The following is a 21,196-nucleotide window of genomic DNA, read 5'->3' as shown; positions in this document are numbered from 1 at the left end:
GGAGCGATAAGTTATCTTCTGTATTTTCAAGACAATGTTTCTCTGAGATTTTGTATCTGAAAAGATCTCGTGGTATTTATTTGGAAGATCTGTCTCTATTATTTCTTTTTATGATGTTGTAACATTTATATTAGCATAAACATTCTCTCTAGCCTTTTTTACTGAGATGACTATTGCTATGAAAACAGGTATTAAAATAAGAAACAAGCTAAAATTGTATGGAAAACAATATTGTGATACTCTTAATTGACATACATCAATTTGTTAGATAATTTTGTTTTAGTAAGTGACAGTCCTGTGGATATGGCATTTTATGAGATAAGAAAGAAATTCTAGAACAGTTTAGAAATACTTGATAGGCTTCAGGAAAATCATTGGGAAAAAAGATATAATCTGATTTGAATATTTTTAGACAATAAGCAAGATTTTCTATGTGTGGTTATTTTTTAAATTTTAAATAGTTGCAGCATTTTACATGAATTCTAATCTCCATAAAACTGTCAATCTTAACTGGCATTTGTGAAAAAATAATCATAATACTTATTCCTTCCACCATTCAGTCTGCAAAGTGAGTGGCTCTTGGCATAATTTGATCTCAGTATTCTTTCATTGCTCTGTGAATATTCTTTCAAATATTATATATTAAATATAACTGTTTTATTTAGAGTGTTTGAGCTCTCATGCATGAACACAACTCTATTTTTGTAATAACTCTTCTTATAATCATCTTTGAAAACTGAATCACATTTGAACGTTACCTCACAGGCCAGAACTTTCTCTGAATAGTTTAAAAATATGTGTAATACTGATATTCATCTGAACATATTTTTTTCTTCTTCATTGTAATATGCTACACTTTGATTATGAAGGGCTGAGGCTATGAGACAAACATTGTTTTGTTGGCCCTGCTTTTATTTTTTTGAAGCTAAGGTAGTCTTGCTATCAGTCTTTAGGTTGATTTGGTGTACTGTTCTCACTAGCTGCTCTGTCAGGATTAATGAAATATGAGTAAAATAAAATGTGTTTCAAAATTAAATTGGAATTGCCAAAAATGCAACAAGAGAACTGCTGATATGGAAGAAATGCTCAGTTAATTCATTGTATTCTATAAATAAGTTATACTTTTTGAGGGAAATTTAGCAATGTTTGCTGCTGTAGTTGCCTGATACTGCAAATCATTAGCATATTTTGAGAAGAAGCATTCTCTTCCTTCACCACTATAAATATTTATGAATTATTTTCTGATTTGTTTTAGAACTGATTTTTTGAAATATATTTGGGAAAATTTAACCGTATTGCATCCAAGTTACAACTAAGGTTGGGGTACCAGACCCCAACGAGCAGATATATGCAGGTATATATAATGGTAATAGGTAAAACTTACCTATACTTGTGTGTCAGTTCAGGATATTAGAGTGATCAGTTCTTTGAAGTCAGGTTTCTTTATAACTAGCTGGGATTTTTTTGTAGCTATATGCAATCTAAAGATATTTCTCTTAGGCTGTCAATCGTGAGTAGCTGCACTAGGTTGCTACACAGTTCTATAAATGCTTCAGTTATACCTTAAATAACCTTTCTTTGCACTTCTCAGTAACTCATCTTTTGTAATTCACATTGATACCATTAGACATGTTTCTGAGGTTTCTCCTGTCTTGTGTTACTACTTTTGTAAAAAGATAAAGTTTGTGTTTTTTTCTTCAGAAACCTGTGAGATCTGGCTTCATGATAACATTACATTTATTAGCACAGTGCCATTATGATATTTCCATATTATTCTACAGTTAATCTAGGGTCATTCAGTCTACAAATATAATAAGGTCATTAAGAGATATCTGATAGATGGATAGTCAGTGCATTCATAACTGCTTGTTACTAATATCTTTTGTTATCACATTATCTCTAGTCCTTTATCTAAATTCCTTTGTTATAGAGTGATACAGTTCTTATGCTGGTGGGTGGTGCTGTTATACCAGAAGTAGCTGATGTGTTATTTAGACTTCCATAGTGCTTTTGATACTGTCTCATAAGTGTGGAAAACTTACAGAATTCTACAGTCATAGAATGCCAAGTCCACCTCTAAACCACATCTAGATGTCTTTTGAATACCTCCAGGGATGGTTATTCAACCACTTCCCTGGGCAGCTGGCTCCAATGCTTTGAAACCCTTTTGGTGAAGAAATTCTTCATAATATCCAATCTAAACCTTGCCTGATGTAACTTGGGACCATTTCCTATTGTTCTATTGCTTATTATTTGGGACAAGACCTACCCCTGCCTTGCTTTTAGGAAGCTGTAGAGAGCGATAAGGTCTCCCCTGAACCTCCTTTTCTCCAGACTAGATAACCCCTGCTCCCTCAGCTGTTTCCCATAGTACTTTCTCTAGACCCTTTCCCAGTTATGCTGCCCTTCCCTGGATATGCTCCAGTACCTCAATGTCTTTCTTGTAGTGAGGGTCCCAAAACTGAACACAGTATTCAAAGTGAAAATGAGTGCAAAATGGTTCAGGGAACATTATTAAAACAGTGTTTAGGGAACATTTGATCACAATTAAAAAGAAGGGTGTAACAAATGAAATGTCCTTGGGATCATTGTGTGTCCACACTTCCAATAAAGTTCCCTGGTGACCTAAATGAAGAAGTAGAAAACATGCACATCAGACTTGCAATGCAGTGTGAGCTACTGCAAATTCTTTGAAATATATGATTAGAATTTGATAAAATTTTGGTAAACTGAAGAAGTATTTTAAACAAATATGAAGAGCCATAATAGGGTCATGTATACAAAAAAAAAAATCAGGTGTGCAAACTTACTGTGAGAGACTTGAAGAAAGGAAATCCAATTTGATAACCTTTAACAAAGGTTTTAAGGTAGTCTTATTAAACTAGGGCAAAAGGTGAAATATAAATAGTGTGTATGTACATTCTAAGTGAACCTGAATGGGAACTTACTCACTGACCTGGGTTGCTAAACCACAGTGATGATTGAAAAACTTTACAGCAGTAAATTTTGCTGTCAACTCAGATAGTATCTTAGCAATTTTGAGAGTAAACCACAGATTTATCAAGAAATAGTTTTTCACATATTTTATACAATAAAAATTTGATAAAATTTTGAAATTACAGTATTACAGAGCTGAGTCCAGCAATCTGGAGCAGGAGAGCACAGAAAACCTTTAGGTCATTTGGAAAGTATGTATTGAGGAAGAGTGTGTCTTCACTAAATTTAACAGAACCTTATTTAAATAGATATATGTGAAAACTGAAGTCTAGTTACCTAGAATAAGAATAGTTTGTGAGCTTGTGAAATTGCCCATGTGCAGGGAGACAGCAAAGGTCTTCAAACAGATATCTTTTCTGAAGAGGCTGGTAAAATTTCGTGTAATTAAACATTTAGTTGTTTGCTCCTAGGTCTAGGAACAGGGACGCTCAGCAAAAATATATGGCAATATACAAGGACTGGAAAATCATTTAAAAACTAATAGAATTGTCAATAAATGGATCTATTGTCCTCTCTCTATGTTTCAGTGATGTAATTGGTACCTCAGAAGACATTGCAACCTGTGGGCTGAAATAGGGTGACTCTGAAGAATTAGATGAATACTGAGTTGCTCTAGCCAGCTTGGAAATGTCCCAGAATACTTTTGGTCTGGTCTACTGTTCTGGCTTCAAGAGTGTTTTATTTTCATAGTTTTGATGCATAGTAGAAAAACAGCAACAGTCCAAATTTTCTGTCATAGAAAACTGTATACGTGAATTACTTTTCAGTAAAGAGTCCAACTTTGAACTGTATTTTTATAATTTCTAAACAATATAATTCTTCCTTTTTAGCATAAAAATTACTGAATTGAGGAAAAGAATTTAAGACAGAGAGACTAGATACACTGCATACTGCCAGCACATCTGGAAGACAGTTATTCTCTAATTACCCAAGAGACAGAAAACTGGCAGCTTTGCTGCTATTATAAATCCCGTCACTTCTAAAGGAGTTAATGGATGCCCAGCTAATCAGTCTTTGTTATCTTGTAACATTCAGAGACAAAATAAAGGCCATAAAAATAAAAAGGAAAGAAAACTCACTGGTCTGGTACATTAAAATGTGTGATTTGGTCTTTCCAATGCACTCCCAGCAGATCTGTCTTACAGTGTTTAATTTGGTTTTAAAATGTGCAACTGTTTAGTTTTTTGGATGAAAATTGGTTCTGTAGATGGAATGGTTGTTGTGGTTACTAACTTACATCTCATCTAACTTTCATCATTTGAACTGTGTGCCTGACCTATACTTCAAATGGTTTTATCAGTTTTACTACCAGCTGCAGAACAGGTTTGTCTGTAACAACCTTCTTTTCTTTATTCTCAATTTGACTGTAGAAGAAAAGAGAGCATCATGTGTGAAAACCCAGAGTATTTATCTCCCTTTTCTTTGAAGACAAGAGCCACAAATTACTTAACTGTCAGTAGAACTGAATGAAAAAAAATCAAATTCTATTAGTGTACAGTGCTCTCACCGGAACAGAGAAGCTGAAAAATAAATTTGCTAAATGACATAAATAACAGCCCAATTTTGAAAGGGTCCTGAATATCACTGGGGACATTTTAACTGCCAAAATAGTGACAAAATTCAGTAACAGGTCAAAGAGAGAACTTCATATCTCACAAGAAAATTCTACTTATATCAGTTTCTCAGTAACAGAGTGCTTAGGAAATAAAAAATGTATGGTATTTACTGCACATTCTTCACTTACTGAGGCATGGAGTGAAAAATAATTTTATACTGACCTGGAGATGATTGGGGGGATTCCCTTCTGAAGTTAATAAAACTGGATTATGACTCACTGTGTCTCACACACATTATATTATCTCATACTTCATTAAAAAGCCACTAGTCCTTTTCCTCAATATCCAATAGAATAGCTTTCTTCAGGGGTTCCTATGTCTAGAGCAGTAGTGGGTCACAGTACAATTCTAATTATCTATCTGATTTTTTTTGTGTATGAAAAAGTGTTGTAAGTAGACATAGTCACATATCCAGAGTTTAAAAAGAGGCAAGTGGTTATCTGTTGGTAAACTTCAGTGCCATATGGTAAGCTGCAAGCTCATCTTCCTTGGAGTTCAGGATTTTGAACATCCAGCTCCAAACATTTATTTCAAGTTTGTTGTAAGGCAATACTGTAATCTTTCCAGCTTTCATTATGTATAGAATTTCCTCCTCTGAATTTCACACTCCCAGAGTTCATGGATGAGTTCAGGCCTGTGCTGAAGCATTCTCAGTCATTTGCTATAGTTCTTATGTTGGGATTTTTGTTTTGTTTTGGTTTTTTTTTCCCCAAACGTACTGATATATAGGAGTAGTTTTATTGTCACCTGATTTAAGATGACAGCTATACCTGATTTGAGCTAAGAATCCAGGTCCTACAGCAACGTATTCCTCAGTAATAGGTTGGATCTGCTCAGATATAGCAATGAATGCTTTCTTGGAAATGCCCTTGGTGCTCTGTTCTGGTGTCTTTATAGAAAGGTGAGACTGTCAGAGCATAGTGTAACAAAGTATCGTGGCTCGGACCTTAACAGATCTGCAAGTGCATCTGGGGTTTATCTCACTGGTTAGCTCCAATGAAATAAACAACCAAGTAAACAACCAACCAAGAGGTCATATAGACAAACAGCTACATATTGATTGCATACACATATAAGAAGCATCATTCCTTATGATTGTATATGAATGCAAGATATATATTTATAGATCTGTAGTCTGGTAATGGAGGGTTATAGATCCCCAGAACATTCCCTTAGTACTAGAATATGTGTTAGCTCCTCACAGGAGTATGTGAGTAATAGCCTCATGCTGCTCTGAGTCATAGCAGGAAACTTCATCAAAACAGAAGACTGTCAGGGTGCTTTTTACTGTGTACCTTGTCATCCTACCTTGTAACTGTCTTGTGGCAAAGCTGGTTTGTGAATGGGTGCGTTTTGCTTGTACCCTAAGCGATAGGAAATAGCTTAAGAAGAATCTTCCAGAATAGCTGGCTGATTTTCAGTTGATCATAAACATAACATCAACTGATACTACCCATTCCCACGCAAAAATAGCAAGACAAAAGAGTCCAATTGTATTTCTCTGTGCTTTGCTGTTGTGGGATACTTTTTTGTTGAATTGTTTCAGGAAACCCCAAGGGGAGATTTGTCAAACTGCCATTTAGGGAGTGTAGCCAGATGGACTTTGAATGTTCTGCTTTTCATTTTGCAGAATTTTTGAAGTCACCAAATCAGATTTTTTAACAAGTATTATTTATGGCCAACACATGACAAAAAAAAAAAAAGACTTATGTTATTTGAGTTTGTAGTGGAAAGCATCTTCAGAAGACAAAGGATCTAACATTCTTTTGTCTCATGCTTAGATCAGTGACTAGCTAGGTAATTACTTGAAGTCTTAATTCATGCCAAACACTCTCAATGCCAAAAAGAATCAGAGATTTGTCTTTGGTTGCATTAATTGACTCAGCTCAAGAATGATTTTCACAGACCTGGCCATCTTAAATATTCAGAACTCTCACATCCTGGTTTACTAACCTGGGATATTATAGCCACTGAATTCTTAATAGTTTACTTTAAAGGCTTTGGGGGAGGAGAAAAGAGCTGCAATTATTTTTTCTTTTCCTTAGCCCACATGATGTTCCTGTAAGGGTTTCACATGGCAGATGGTACATGGAAAAAATACTGCAAAAGAATATAATCTGGAATATCCCTGAGAAGTTCCATTTCTTTTTATCCTATTTCAACTCCTATGGTGATTATAATCAATGTGTCAGGCACTATCCCTGTTTTTCTCAATTATAAACCAGTCACAAAGTCAGAGGCCAGACTAATCACAGTGGAAGAAAAGAGATTTGAGGAGGTATTTATGAACTTTGCAAAGTTTCTGCTTGTGTGTCTGACTCATTTACTTTCTGCATTTTCTACAGATTTCTATGAGAACCTTTTCTTTATAGTGTCTTGCTATTGAGCTTTTTGCTTACAGGCTTAGTGTTATGTAAATGCACTGTGAACTCCTTTCACACATTTCTTCAGAAAAAAAATAGTTCATTATAGTAGTTTGTTTCAGATGGTCATCACCATGCATATTTTTGAATTCTAATACAGCAAAACAGACATATTTGTTAACAAGACCCTTGTATTCTCTATAAAGTAGCCTTCAGTACTGTGCAAAAGGAAGAGAGACTACTGGGAGGGAACTGAGAGGGTTGATAATTAAATGGGTGTGCAGAATTCTGTGGCTGTGGATTGATGATAGAAATGGGTCAGTGGCTTCCTGATTTTGGTCAGAAAGCCTCTCTGATTTTCTCTCTTCCCTGTGCTTTCCTCTCCAGAAAGCAGCAGTACAGCTATTTTGTTGTGCCACCTGAGAAGTGGCTGAGGAAACTGATCCTGCTTTAGAAACACATAAATAATAAAATAAGTGCAATAGGCCTCAACATCCTCTTGCCAGCCAAAATAATTCATTATATGGTTCCACAAACAAATATTCTTTTATTCTGGCACCAGCAGTGCACTGAGGTAGTAGGCACAAATAAATGGTTGGAGACAGGAGCACCTAAAACTGCTTTTGATGCCAAGGGCATCTTAACATGAAAACAGAGGCTTAGAATAATATTAGGAACAAAAATATTTATACTCTCTCCAGGGAGCTGGGTCTGTTTTCTCTTGTGTTTGGGTAATGTAAATTTAAAAATAGAGAAATATATGAAACCCTCAATGATTGTGTCCATTTCCTACTAATGAGAGAGCAAACACAATTTCGTCACAATTCTTGTAGATTGGAGGCTTGAATCGTGAAGTTTTGTTTTTTTTTTTTACTTCAGACAATGTATTTTAGGGCTTTTTTTTTTGAATAGTTAAAGACTGAAGTAACTATCTGTTTTTTAAGACCTTTGTGCTTTGCACCCATTCCAAGGTGACCACTGGTCATATAAGAACTGTAAAGCAAGAGGAAGTGAACGTAACTTCTTGAAAATAAAATTGTTTTCTATAAAAAGATTGGAGTATCTGATTTTTGTGACACTCCGTATTGCACATTTTTGGCACCTGCTGTGAGAGTAGAGTAAGACCTTTTATTAGATACTATAATCTCTCAGAAGTCACAATATTATCAAATCTGACCGGATTCTCTAAAAAAATATATACTTATTTGGGTTTTGCAGGTAGTTTTCTTATGGAAGATTTACTGCTTGCCAGCCTAGATGCTTTAGGGATTCAATATATTTTCCTCAGAGATACCAATTTAATCCACAGATGTTCATACTCAAACTACATAAAAGGAGCATTATTGACCAGTCAAAGGAATAAAATCATGTCTTCTTTCTTCGTATATTCCACAAGGAAAGAAATGAGCTTCAAATAAAATGCTAAGTCATGCTTTGTAGAAATGCTGCTCTGTCTTGCTGTCTTTCACCTTGTGAAGGCTTCAGAAAGGGACAGAGGGTGAATACACTCAATACTTAAAATGAAACTGAATTTTCTCATCCGCATTGTGAGACTGAGTCCTCATTCAGAATTCATCCTTTCTGGCCATATTCCTGGATTCATGAGCTCTTATTATTACCTCTGGTTTCCAGCATGTCTCTTGTGAGGGCCAACTATGACCTCTTTTATTCATATGAGCCAGCAGTAGCTCATGGGAAAATGTTTTTGTCATTTCAGTGTAGACTTTAGAGCATGAGATTAACAGAAGAAACTTCTACAGTTCCTTTTTACTAAGATTTTTTACTCAAAATTTCATATGAAAGCACAGCTAAATTCCCAATTTAAAATCCATAAAGAGTAAATGAAGACATATAGAATTAATATAATGTATTAATGTATTAGAAATGGTGAAATGAAGACCAGAAATAGCAAAGTAAATGGATACTGTTTTTTTTCTGAAATATGCTTTATGTAATAGCCATACTGTCTTGTCAACGCAGTGTCCAATGAAATTAGTAGAAGACAGCTATATTAGTAGCAGTAAAGCACTGGGGCAAATTCAGAGTGATACTTCTTTCCTCAAGTTCTTATATTCCATGTTTTCTGACCTAAGGAATTAATTAATAGTGTCATAAGTACTACTTGCTGGTGAGCATTTCCCCTCTGAATTTGTCTACATTGTCATCTGCTACAGCTAAAGTAATAAGTTCCACAAGATTATTTTTATGGATATGAAGAATACTTCCTTTACCATTTTATTTACTGAAAAAATAGTTTCCTCTGATACCCCTAATTTTTTGCATCATGAAACAGTAAGCACTTATTCCCCATCCATCTTTACCGTGCCAGTCATGATTTTATGTGCTTGCACAATCTCTCTCCTCAGGCATGGCTTTTCCAGACTGAGGCATTTCCATTATTTTGGTCTATCCCATTACAGAATCTGTTATATTCTTTTAATAACTATTCTTTCCATATCTCTTCTGAGAAGCAGTAGCCCTTGTTCCAAAAGCTACGTTGACATTTCACAATTTTATGATGCTTATCTCTTTCCTATTCACTTTGTTCTTTGTTTTGTTTTTGACTAGTTTGAGTGGTATTACAGCCAGGCTTACTGCTCTGTATTTCCACAGTTCATATCCAATCTCTTGGAAGAACGCTTTTTTTGGTCACATTTCCTACTTATTGAAGTAGTGATGGGGCCAGTTTAAAGGCTAATTCATTCACTTTACTTATTCTTTGGAGATTTTGCATTTGGGTTGTTCAGCTCTTGTATGACTGCTGTTGTGTTGTAGTAATCTTTTATTATTAATTTTATCGATTATTTTCCAAAGCCTCTTTTACTAATGCTTTCACTGAGACAGCCACTTATTTGATGCCAGGAAAAACCCAACCAAAACCAAAACAGTGGTTTGGATGTCACTCAAGCTCCTTGGTAGATTGATGCAAAGAATTAGTTTAATTGCTTGTTTTATTTTTTCTCTTACAGCCTTATGTTCTTTGAACATTTCTTTTACATGCTGATAATCTTTTGGCCCTGCAGGCCTCCTGGCACTGGATATTCTTTTTTTTCAAGGTTTTTATGTCTCAAAATGTTCTTTGGCCTGACTTAAATTTTACATTTAACTTGTGAAAATTTATGCTCATGTCTGTTTTCTTCAGCTGGACACAGCTTTCACTTTTTAAAGAATGCTTTTAAAAAATTATTTCTGCCAGTTTCTGATTGTTAAAAAGCCAGCTTTCTTTTGGTCCTTTTCAGATGTGTCATATATATTCAAACTTGTGTTTACATTAGTGTTTTGAAAATGTAAAACTTGCTTTAAAAGACTTTAAACTGCTCCATTTAATTTCAGTTTACTAACTTAAATACTTATATATAGTTGATCTCTTTGAAGTGAATGTTACTGAGTGAATGTTTTAATTTATTAAGCTTAATTATCTTGTTTCTTCTCTAAAGCACCATAGTATCACCTCCTATGTATATTTTTATATCTATACCAGAATGTATTCAACTAATTATTTTAATGCAATTTCCAAGTTGCCTAACATGCCAGTGTCCTCATTTGTAATTACTTAATTAATTTGAATTACTTTTTAATGCCTAGCTGCTATCTGTACTGTGTATCTTTTCTTACGACCTATTACTTCAGAGCTGTCATGTTGAAAATCTGTTTCCTTAAAAAAAAAAGTCAATATTATTTTTAGAAAGAAGAGGTTGTTGCTTGTGTAAATGTGCATCCTTTTCCCTTTCCACCGAGACACTGAAAACTCATCAGAGATCACTGTTGCATTATCTCCTTTTCAGATAACTTGTGATACTCTTTGCTCACAGAAGGAGTTAAAGTGCCTTAAAATCCAAACAGATTCACTGTCCTTTTCCATCTCTTTTTTTGCATTGTACTGGAGACCTAGATCCCACATCTGTGTTTCTAGTTTTACTTCTATTACTGTTAATGCACCCTTAAATACAAATTCCTGTTCAAAGGAAGTGCAGACTGAATACATATAAATTTCCTGACCTGGTCACACAAAGATCTAAGGGAGAAACCTAGTTTCTGGTTACTTCAATAGCATTGAGCTTAAGCTGAGACTATAGCAAACAGGAGTTTTAAGGAAGATGTGAGACTAACAGTATAACTCCACAAGCATGACTTCCTCTTTTCAGATGTGGACATAGAAAGGGCAAGGGATCTTTGAAAAATAAATATATATGAACACTAATAAAATAATTTACTACTAAATAAACCTGCAAATACATGCTTAGTTTCTGAATTGTTTCACAGAATGCCAGAGGAAGCTCTGACACATTTTTGGCATTTAATCTTCCTCCTTTACATCCTGTGAAAATCAGTAACATTTGCTAGCCAAGTCAAGTAGTCTACACCACTCTTGCTGTACTTTCTGTATCTCATAAACAGCCAAAACTCACAACATTTGGTTAACAGACAAATCTGTTATGTAGACAGTAGCAGGTTACCTGTAATGTATCTTGACTTGTTTGCTAAAAATAGTCTTGATTGCGATGAATTTTGTTGTAAGAATACATATTTATATATCTTCCTGTTTAATTCCAGTGAACTTATCAAAAGGTAACATTTTGCCTTTATTAGCTGAGAGAAACTATATATAACATCTCTTATACTTTGGAACAGTTGTGATATTTGTTCCTTTTTTTTTTTTTTTTTTTATTTTTCCCAAGTAAGAGTTTGTCATTTCTAATCACACCAATATTTTTCGGGTTGATATGGTCAATAGAAATTTGTGACTGGTCACTCATGCTTGTCCTTAACTTTAGCTACTAGTAATGAGAACTTTCTCAATCAATTCACAAACTGCAGTTTTGCTGATGCTGCTGATTTAGTGCTATGGACTTCTGCCAACGTTAAGCTTGTGAAGCCCTGAGCTAATTGACTTTTTCCAATTTCACAATTGAAGTAATATTGTGCCAAATTTCTTGGAACATAATTTTATAGAAATTCCTGCACAAAATTGACCCATATGAATTGTTTGCCATCTGTTAATAAAACCAGAGCAAACAAACCGCAAACCAGAAATAAAAGAAATTTACAATATCCTTCATGCAGAAGTTGACAAGTTGGTGTGCAAGAACGTCATAGAAGCTTACATTCAGAATCACATTTTTAATGACACTTCTTTAACAAAGGGAGAAGAATCTGTAGTAATAGTTATAGAAAAAACTATGCTAGTGTATGCTGGCTACTGCATACCTTTTCCTATCTCCTCACCAAATCAAATATGTCCTGGGTTGTTGTTTCATGGAAGGCGTTCTACATGTTCACAATGATTGCAGTGGGTAGAGCAAAGTTTTACGAACAATACTCATAACTGGAACAAAAATAGAGAATGCGAAGGTTTAATATTTTATCTGGCAGAATCATAGATGCCAGTTTTTGAGGGTTTTTAAATTTAAGTGGTATAGTCTGCTAGACTTCGCAACACAGGCAGGCTTAAGATCTTCAATGCGCCATAATAACATTTACAGTACAGTGACAACAGCAAAAATGAGAATCAGATTATTTGCTTTGTTTTCCTATAAAAAATATCCCATCGATCCATTTTTACTTTTCCCCTTTTCCTTTGATATTTCTTTTATGTTTCCAATAAGCACTTACCACTATTTTTCTTCTGATTTAACAGGAGATTTTCAAATGTGCCTTGCATCAGATTGCAGCAATTCAGCACTACGTATTTGTATACACTTGAGTTTGTAGATTAATGTAAAAACTATTACTGTAGCATGTTTTTAAAGGCTAGGTTGGGAATTATTCTAAACAATGAAAAAATAGCATTTCAGCTCTGGTTTCTGCAGTGAAATGCCAAATTTTAGAGTTAGTTTCATTGGCTTTCCTTTGAGGGGCTTAGATGGCTCAGACTGGGTTCCAAAATATGCTGGCTCAGGAGTAGTCATAAGGGCTCAGAATACAAAATTGTAGCAAAAGGATACTCCTTCTTTCTCAGTTGAAGGGTTATTCAGAAACATAGCTTAATAATTTCTAGTTGGAGAAAACACTTATCCTTTTAAAACGAAAATCGGCATTTTCTCTTAAAAAAAATAGTCTATAGCTACCTTTTCTTTTATAATATCCTAAAGAAGACATTTATTTGAAGATCCAGACATGGATCCCCTGTATCATAGGTGTGCTAAAGTCTACATAAGAAAATGCAAAGATGGGAAAGAGTAGTTCCTATATTTTGCTCTTGCTTAGTTTTACGCAAGGAAATGGTATAGTTCTGTTCGTAGAGTTGTTGCATTTTGGAAACTGGAATGGGCCGTGAGAGCTCATCTTGCCCATGTCCAGTAACTCCATAGGATCAAGCATTCCAAAGAATTCTCTGATGTTTCTCCATCTTGTTTAGTAAAAGTCTTTTAGTCACTGTATTTTAGTACTTTATGATCAGGTTCATTGTTTTAGGACTGAGAGGCTTACAGATTTTTTTTGTTTGTTATCGTGTGGTGTTACCTTTTATGTGCTGTGCCTTCCAGCTTGTTTCTAAAAGATGTCTGAATAGATTTGTAAAGACAAGGCAGTGTCAGAAAGGATATTTTAATTTTTGAAGTCAGAAAAATTTATAAACAAAGTCATTTACCTACAGGAAAGTCCTAAAGGGTTGTAACTGACTTTCAGTTGAGAAAGCACAGTATGTGCAACGGTGCTCCTCAGCAACTTTAAGAAGGGAGGCTGGTCAGTGTAGAAATATACTTCTGTATGTTTGCATTCTGTCTCTTTGATGTCATTGCCTTCAGTCTTGTCAAATTTTGCAAAAGGTAACATTTAGCACGAGAAGGCATTTGAAGAAAAGATAAATGACTGCAGAAAATGGGATGTTGTTACTTTTGAATGGTCATTGACAGAAAACTCAGCCACCATTTTTGTCATAATTTATGTTACAAATCTTGAGCAAACACAAAGCCTGAAGTTTTCAGTTTGTTTTAATGTCCCTTCAAGACTTTCACCAAGAGCAGAAAAGTCACTGCTTGGGCATTGACCCAGTTTATAAATATAAAGTACGTTATGGCTCATAAGAATAAAAAGTGCATCTAGCTCAGGCATTTTTCTCTGTCAGTGCCCATAAACTGATGTGCAGTGAACAGTAAAAGCAACAAAAATTTATATGCTTTTCACAACTGGAGTCCCAACCTCCAGTGGTTTCTCACCCATGAGCTTTCCTAAGTCTTCCATGCTTTCTCTGCTTGGTAATTTTTAACAGATCCCTCCTCCAGTGCCTGTCCAGCCTTCCCTTGAATCCACTGCTACATTTGCATCTGCAATACTCTTTGGCAAAAATATATCCATGGCTTCCTACCCATTGCCAAATAAACACCTGCTGTGGCTGGTTTGAATGTGACTCTTGCTGTCTTCGTTTCCTGCCCTCAGTTCCTCTATTGGAAGAGTTGGTTAATAGTTTTCCCCCAGCTCTCTTACACTATATTGCTTTTCGATCTCGGAGATCTGGACTTTATTGTCCTACTCTTTTTGGCCACGCCATCCCTTCTCAAGGCTGAAGAGGCCTTGTTGCTCCTCTGACAGGAGCCGTTTCATACCTTTGTGATAGCTCCTGGTTCTTCTCTGACCCTTCCTATCTCCCTCTTGGAGAAGAATGGAAGATGAGATAAGCTCAGGTGTGGGTGAACCGTCATCTCAGTGGCACAAAAATGGTCTCCATTTTTCTCTGTTGCTTTTGTGATCATCCTTAGCACTTGATTTGCCCTTCTGAGCACTGAACAGATGTTTTTAGGGAACTCTCTATACTGATGCTGAGGCTTAAAGCCCTTCTCTTCCTAAAATAGATGACTTCTGTTAAATGATGTGTTTCCATGCTGAAATCTGGGATATTATTGGCAATGAAACATTCCCAGTATTACTGACATACCAGTGCCTGGTTGCTCAGAAGTGCTTGGTGTGCATTCTCCCAGCCTACTCTCATCCCAGCATATCATCACTAATTTGCCTCACTGCTTGCCACGTTCTGAGGCCTAAGGGGATGTGATGAGCAGTACTGAACCCAGTGAGGGCTCTCAACAGAGCCTTTCTGCTGACCCTTCTCCATCACAAGGACTGAATGTGTGCTCCCACCCCTGTTTCCCATCTTTTACTCAGTTGTTTATCCATTCTATGATATTCCTTACATCAGGGCTGCCCTGTTTCCTTAATAGCCAGCATCAAAAGTCTTTTGGAAACCCAAATATGTATTAAAAATTTGTTTAATACGGACAATTATACTTAGATAAATTGCCCTCATATTTTAGCTTATATGTTATCTTCTGCCTGTGTCATACTGTGTAGTATCAGTATATGCTTTCTCGTCGTGCACCATTTCTTCTGAAATACAACTTCATTAGAGGGACATTAAAATGCATTAATGACGTGAGCTATATTCTTATATCAAAGTTCAAACTTCTTATCTCAATTTGAACTGGAAAAAAATTGCAGAACATAAAACTTTACATTTCAGATAAATCTTTCTATTCTTTTTTAAAAAATTGGGTTGCTACTTTCATCCTCTAAGATCAAGGAACTAAATATGTGTTCAGTATAAATTTTGTGCCCTCCTAACTGAAAGATCTTTATCCGTTGCATGAGAAATTAATGCAAAATCAGTGTCTCAGGTAAAGATTGTAACCATAAATCTATGGGTTATATAGATAGATATTCATATTTTCTCTAAATGAGTATATAATGAACTAATATTCTTCTGTGAGAGATGTAAGTGATTGAGAGGGAGTTTGCTTCTGTTAAACAATAGCAATATTGCTAAAAATTATTTTAAAAATTTCAGTGGTGATACATGTATGTAGTTTCTGATGATGTATTAACTTACTTTCATTAAGCTGTTCTTTCAAAACTCAGAGTGTTTAAATTTAGCCTCCCAGCTTTTGGAGCATCCAGATTTACTAATGAAAGTCTTGCTTGGTCCATAGTAAATTAGCTATAGTTAAAAGCTGAAACAATTTAAAAATAAAAAAGTCCTTGATGTCACTACTGAAAATAGATGTACATTGAACGTTGTTGAGGACTTGAGATGCAGAATGGATAACCTCACCTGAAGAAAATATGGAGGAATGAGTCACTTGGCTTTTCACTCTTGGAATTCAGGACATTTCTTCCTTGTCAGCTCAGAAATTAGTTCAGTAAATATTGCAACAGTTTTCTTAAGTCAAATCCTCAAAGAATGAATTTGTCTTTGTGGAAGTGTTTGCATGATCAGGGTCTGGAATAGCAAAAAGAAGATAGAAAGCCATTCTACAGATAGAGGAAACAATAATAGAATAAGATACCAGGGAGATGGCGCCAAAAATAGGTGTTTATATATTGGTCAGTTGTGTACTCTATTCTTCAAATAAAAAAATGTATGTTTTTTTTCACCCCAAACCGAAATTATTTAGATAAGAGAAATGCTATACAGAAATGTACATATTCAGTCAGCTAATTATTGTTATATAAAATCTATTAAAAATTTCCTGCCCTTCTGAATTTGCTTTTGCAATTCAAAATTCAAATTAGGGCTCTGATGCCTACATATTAGAATATATTTTATATGTAAATAGAGTAATTGCAACAGACTACTCTAAAGACAGGAATTTTGTCCCTATTTGTGTTGTTCAGTGAAGCATAAGCAGCAGAAATCATGCTCTCAAGAAAGATAAAAAGAGTAAAATCCTGCGTACCTTTAAAATAATTGGCTTTGTATTTGTGCATGCACAGCAGGCAAGGACTTAATGAAAACTTTAAAATCCTTCATTCATACAGCCTCATGGAGTGTAAACAACCAGGTAGAAGACTTTGATAGACTGCCTCATTATAGAGGTGCCTGTGCCATTTAATCACAAAGCAAACAGCAAACCAGTGGCCTCTTAGAATGTAGAATGTAATTTTTCTATTTGAAAACTATTTTGCACAAGCCAAACTCAATTGCTTAAAAAAAAAATGAGACACCTATTCCAACCTACTTACATTGACTCACACACATTTTCCTTACAGCTTCGGACGGATATGCCTGGTTGATATTCAGAGCTGTCAAAATATTAACACTAAGTTTATTTATAAAATACTAATTAGCTTTGATTATGAAAATTCTTCATAATTTCTCTATACCCTTTAATTTTATCATAATTGGCATTAATAAAACCTGCCTCTCATGCGGCTTTTGTGATTTCTTTGTAATTTTTGTAGAATTCTGATACAGGCCAAAATCCAGGTAAAAATGTTAGAATTGGAAGCAATTTAAAATCCTATATTAAAAGTTATTTGATTTTAAATTTTTTATAAACTGGTTTTTCATCAGCGTTTTGAGAATAAGTATGTTTGAAGATGTTAGTCAAATCCACTGTGCCATGCTGTCATATCACAGACTTAAATTTTTTCCTTTTAATCTTTATTTAAAAGTACCTAGTTAATAGCAATATTTGGATATTTGCCAACTACTAAATAATTTGTGTTTTCTTAATCATGAATGCACTCTATCCTAATTATAACACTTAAATTCCATCTTGACAGTATAATTAAACTTTAAGAAAATATGTAATTAAATCTTTCCTGATGGAATTCAATTTATAATTGTCCCAGTTTAGCACCAGTCAGCAACTAAGCCACACACAACTGTTTGCACACTCCCCACAGTGGGACGAGGAAGACAATCAGAAGGGTAAAAGGGAGGAAACTCATAGGTTGAGATAGAGACACTTTAAAAGGCAAAGGAAAAACTGTGCGCACAAGCAAAGCAAAAGAAGGAATTCATTCACCACTTCCCGTGGGCAGGCAGGTGTTCAGCCATCTCCAGGAAAGCAGGGCCCTGTGACGCATATTGGTGACTTGGGAAGACAAACGCCATCGCTCCAAATGTCCCCCCTGCCTCCTTCTTTCCCCAGCTCTGTATGTTGAGCGTGGCACCATATGGCGTGGAACGTCCCTTTGGTCAGTTGGGGTCAGCTGTCGTGGCTGTGCGTCCGCTCCCCGCTCCATGTGCACCCCCAGCCGCCTTGTTGGCGGTGTGGTGTGAGAAGCAGAAAAGGCCTTAGTAGGCCTGTGTAAATGCTGTGTAAACACTGCTCAGCAGTATGGAAAACATCCCTTTGTTGTGAGCACTGTTTGCAGCACAAATCCAAAACACAACCCCATAGTAGCCATTGTGAAGAAAATTAACTATATCCCAGTCAAAACCAGCACAGTAATATAATACTCAGCAAATAGAACCTCTCATTGAGTTATGCACAATTTTGTTAGAAGTATAAATGAGTTATCTTTCACCTTTTTTTTTTTTAAGAAGGATGTAAATACTGGGCTACAAAGACTACAAAGCTTGTTAAGCATAAATAATTTTGTACAAATGTACACAGTTCTTCAGACCAAGAGTGAAATTCTGTCCTGCGAAGAGCTTTAACAGAAGTCTGTGCAAAGACTTATATCCCAAATAGCTTGTCAAAGTGAGACTGAAGAGTCTTGTTTAACAGAATGAACTGTCAGCTTTCTGCACAGAGCTGGATTCTGCCCTACAGTTACAGCAGGTTGAAACATGAACTATTTCAGCCATGACATTTTCTTGCATTTAGGTGAATGTTTGAATCAGCAGATATTTATACAGCTATAGCTGCTTTTTACAGTCAGTCTCACTGAAGGTAAATGGAGCCTGGTTATGTCTGTCAAGAGATTCTGTATGCAAATATATGTATATCAGAAAGATGAGGTGGCTAGATGGACTGAGGGATGGTATCGACAGGGACTTTCTGTATAGCTACCCAATTTCCATTGTCTGAAGGCAAGTAGGAAATACAGGTACTTTTTCAGGTATTGAAACTGTTCAACGTTATTAATTTGATCTTTAATATGTTACTAACCTCAATCGTGTCAAAGGGAAGCAAAAAAATACACAGGGGAACCCTGTATGCAGTTATAGCAGGAGAAAGACTGTGAGCACAAAGTGCTCTTTTATGAGATAACCTTTCTGCTGTAAAGGTGACGTGAAATATGCAGAAGCTACTGCAAATCAGAGCAAATCAAACTGCTAGAGCAATCAGGTTGCCATCTCTGCTTTTCATTTTGACTAATTAGATACTTAGCTAAAAGCCTCTGCAATTTACATAGTTGTTTTTCCTTTATATTATCTTTAATTTGCTGTTTCTTTAAAAAATATGATCAGTAAATTATAAATTCTATGTATTCTTCTATAAAGCTCATCTATTGTGAATAGATACTCAGTATTTTTGTTTCATCTGTACCTAAGATTCATAGGACAGAATAAATCATTTCAGATTCAGTAAATCAGCAGCTGGTTTGCTGTATTTTACTGTGTACTTTTTTTTTCATTATTATTATGTGTGGGGTTTATTACATGTACAATATACGTAGGAAACCTGTGCCAGTTTCTGGACTGGACTCTCATAGAACTTAGCACAGTGGCTCTTTGTCCTATCCTGAAAAATCTGCATTTTTCAGATTTCACTGAAGAGATATGTGGTTTGTGTCATGATAAAGGAGAGTCTTAATAGTTGTCATTTATCATCCAAGGAGGAACATGGACCCCAAGAAAAAGGTGATTCTCATTAATGCTTCAGACAAATGAAGTTTGTCTTTCCTTTCCTTTTCTTTAGGAAAGCAAATTCACAAGCTCTGTGGACTAAAATTCTTAGAGGGTCAACCTTTCTTATAGGGTTTCAGTATATCTATGCCTACAAACAGTAATGTCTTGATCGTGTTCTTCTGGAATAAATGGCAGGTTTTCCATTGATTTAAATGCAGATCATATAGAAAAAAAAAGGACATCCTTATGCAAGAGACCAAAGGAAAACTACTGATGTTTAAAAACTATATGAAAACTCAAGAAAAGCTTCAATTTTAGTATTTGAAATAAAAAAAAAGAAGTTTCAAATCCGGCTGATTTTGTTTGTGTTGCCTTTATAGAAGAGCACTGGAATTAAGTGTCTACAATGAGACATTTATGGAAATGACAGATACAACAATTAGAGACCAGATGGAAGGTTTCTCCAAATATTACGTTTAAAGAAATACAATTATTATATCAGAAATTAAAGAATGTAAATTGATGTTTTTGATTAACAATTTGAACTTAAAATAAATATTTTATTTTGTCTTTATTAGAAGTGGAAATAAATATTTTTTTTTTTTCCTTTCCTAGACTTCCTTTCAAAATTCATACCCCATGATGCAAAGTTTAGTTTCACCTGTAGATACATGTTTTCATGGGAGTCACATAATGGGCAATGTAAGATTCTGGCCTATGGAGAAAATGGTAGCAGCCCAAAATACAACTTAAATGAGGTAGAAACAACTCATCACCACTGGGAATTAATTCTATANAGGCAGAAGCAACTCATCACCACTGGGAATTAATTCTATATCTGTATGTTTGGAAAGTGAGAGATTTCCAGTCATTTACTTCAAAACTGTCTTTTTGTAAGTTTAAAAAACTCCTTATTTCATCTGCTCTGTAACTTAAACAAATATTAAAATACTTTTGCTTTCACTAGATCAGATTTCCTGAAAAGCTTTACAGCACCTAACATGGGACTCATAGAAAGTGAAGTACATGGCAAATACGCATTATCCTTTTAATTTCATACTTAATGTTACTGTAATTCAGATACAATATTAACACAGTGCTTTTATGAGGTAATTATTCTGTCACTTTGTTAGTTTGCTCTTTACATGAGTTAGTGCTTATTTCACAAAGCAAAGCTATATCCAAGATAACTGAGATGACCAAAGGAATCAGGCCTGTTCACCCAAAGGTTAATAATGAGAGACCTGGATAATTTAATTCGTAACTCCCTTTGTTACTCTCTTTGTTACTCTCTTCCTGGTTACAGTGGTTGCCTGCACAGCTGCTCTAGGGGTCATAGCAACAGTAATAATTCATTGTACACACCAAAAGGGTTCTCTCAGAGTACAGCCATGCTAATTATAGTAACTATATTTTAACTATTAAAATCCTCCTTTAAGACGAGGAAATGTAAGTTTTCAGAGTTAAAAAATGGTATTGCCATTTTACTTGCTTGGGGGTTCAAGATCTAATGAAATTAGAGATTTAAAGTCTTATGCAAGGATGTAATCATTCATATCCAGTGATTTGGCAGAAGCACAGTAAGGGTAGAGGTAATACCAATTCCACCATCCTGTCTTCTCAAAGTGTGGCTTCTGTAGTCTGCTCATACCAAATTACATAAATATCTTTGTTGTACTTTTTAAATCTTCTGGATCTTTGCT

At 35.2% G+C, this 21,196-nt stretch overlaps 1 protein-coding gene across 2 annotated transcripts in view; it reads left to right on the top strand.

The window, feature by feature from the left end:
- Window positions 1-21,196, top strand: part of DOK6 (docking protein 6) — a 245,601-nt gene that overhangs the window by 50,953 nt on the left and 173,452 nt on the right. Inside the window, exon 2 of one of the 2 annotated variants that reach the window (XM_017819430.1) lies at window positions 20,109-20,195. The exons of the other annotated variant lie outside the window; for it this stretch is intronic. Within the exon in view, the coding sequence (XP_017674919.1) occupies window positions 20,109-20,195 (87 nt within the window). The remainder of the gene's footprint in view (window positions 1-20,108; window positions 20,196-21,196) is intronic. 2 annotated transcript variants of the gene reach the window in all.

This window comes from Lepidothrix coronata, unplaced genomic scaffold, assembly GCF_001604755.1.
Source record: "Lepidothrix coronata isolate B3197 unplaced genomic scaffold, Lepidothrix_coronata-1.0 Scaffold75, whole genome shotgun sequence".
Taxonomy (NCBI): Eukaryota; Metazoa; Chordata; class Aves; order Passeriformes; family Pipridae; genus Lepidothrix; species Lepidothrix coronata.
Note: the sequence above shows the minus strand (reverse complement) of the source record. Positions and strands in the feature narration are given on the sequence as shown.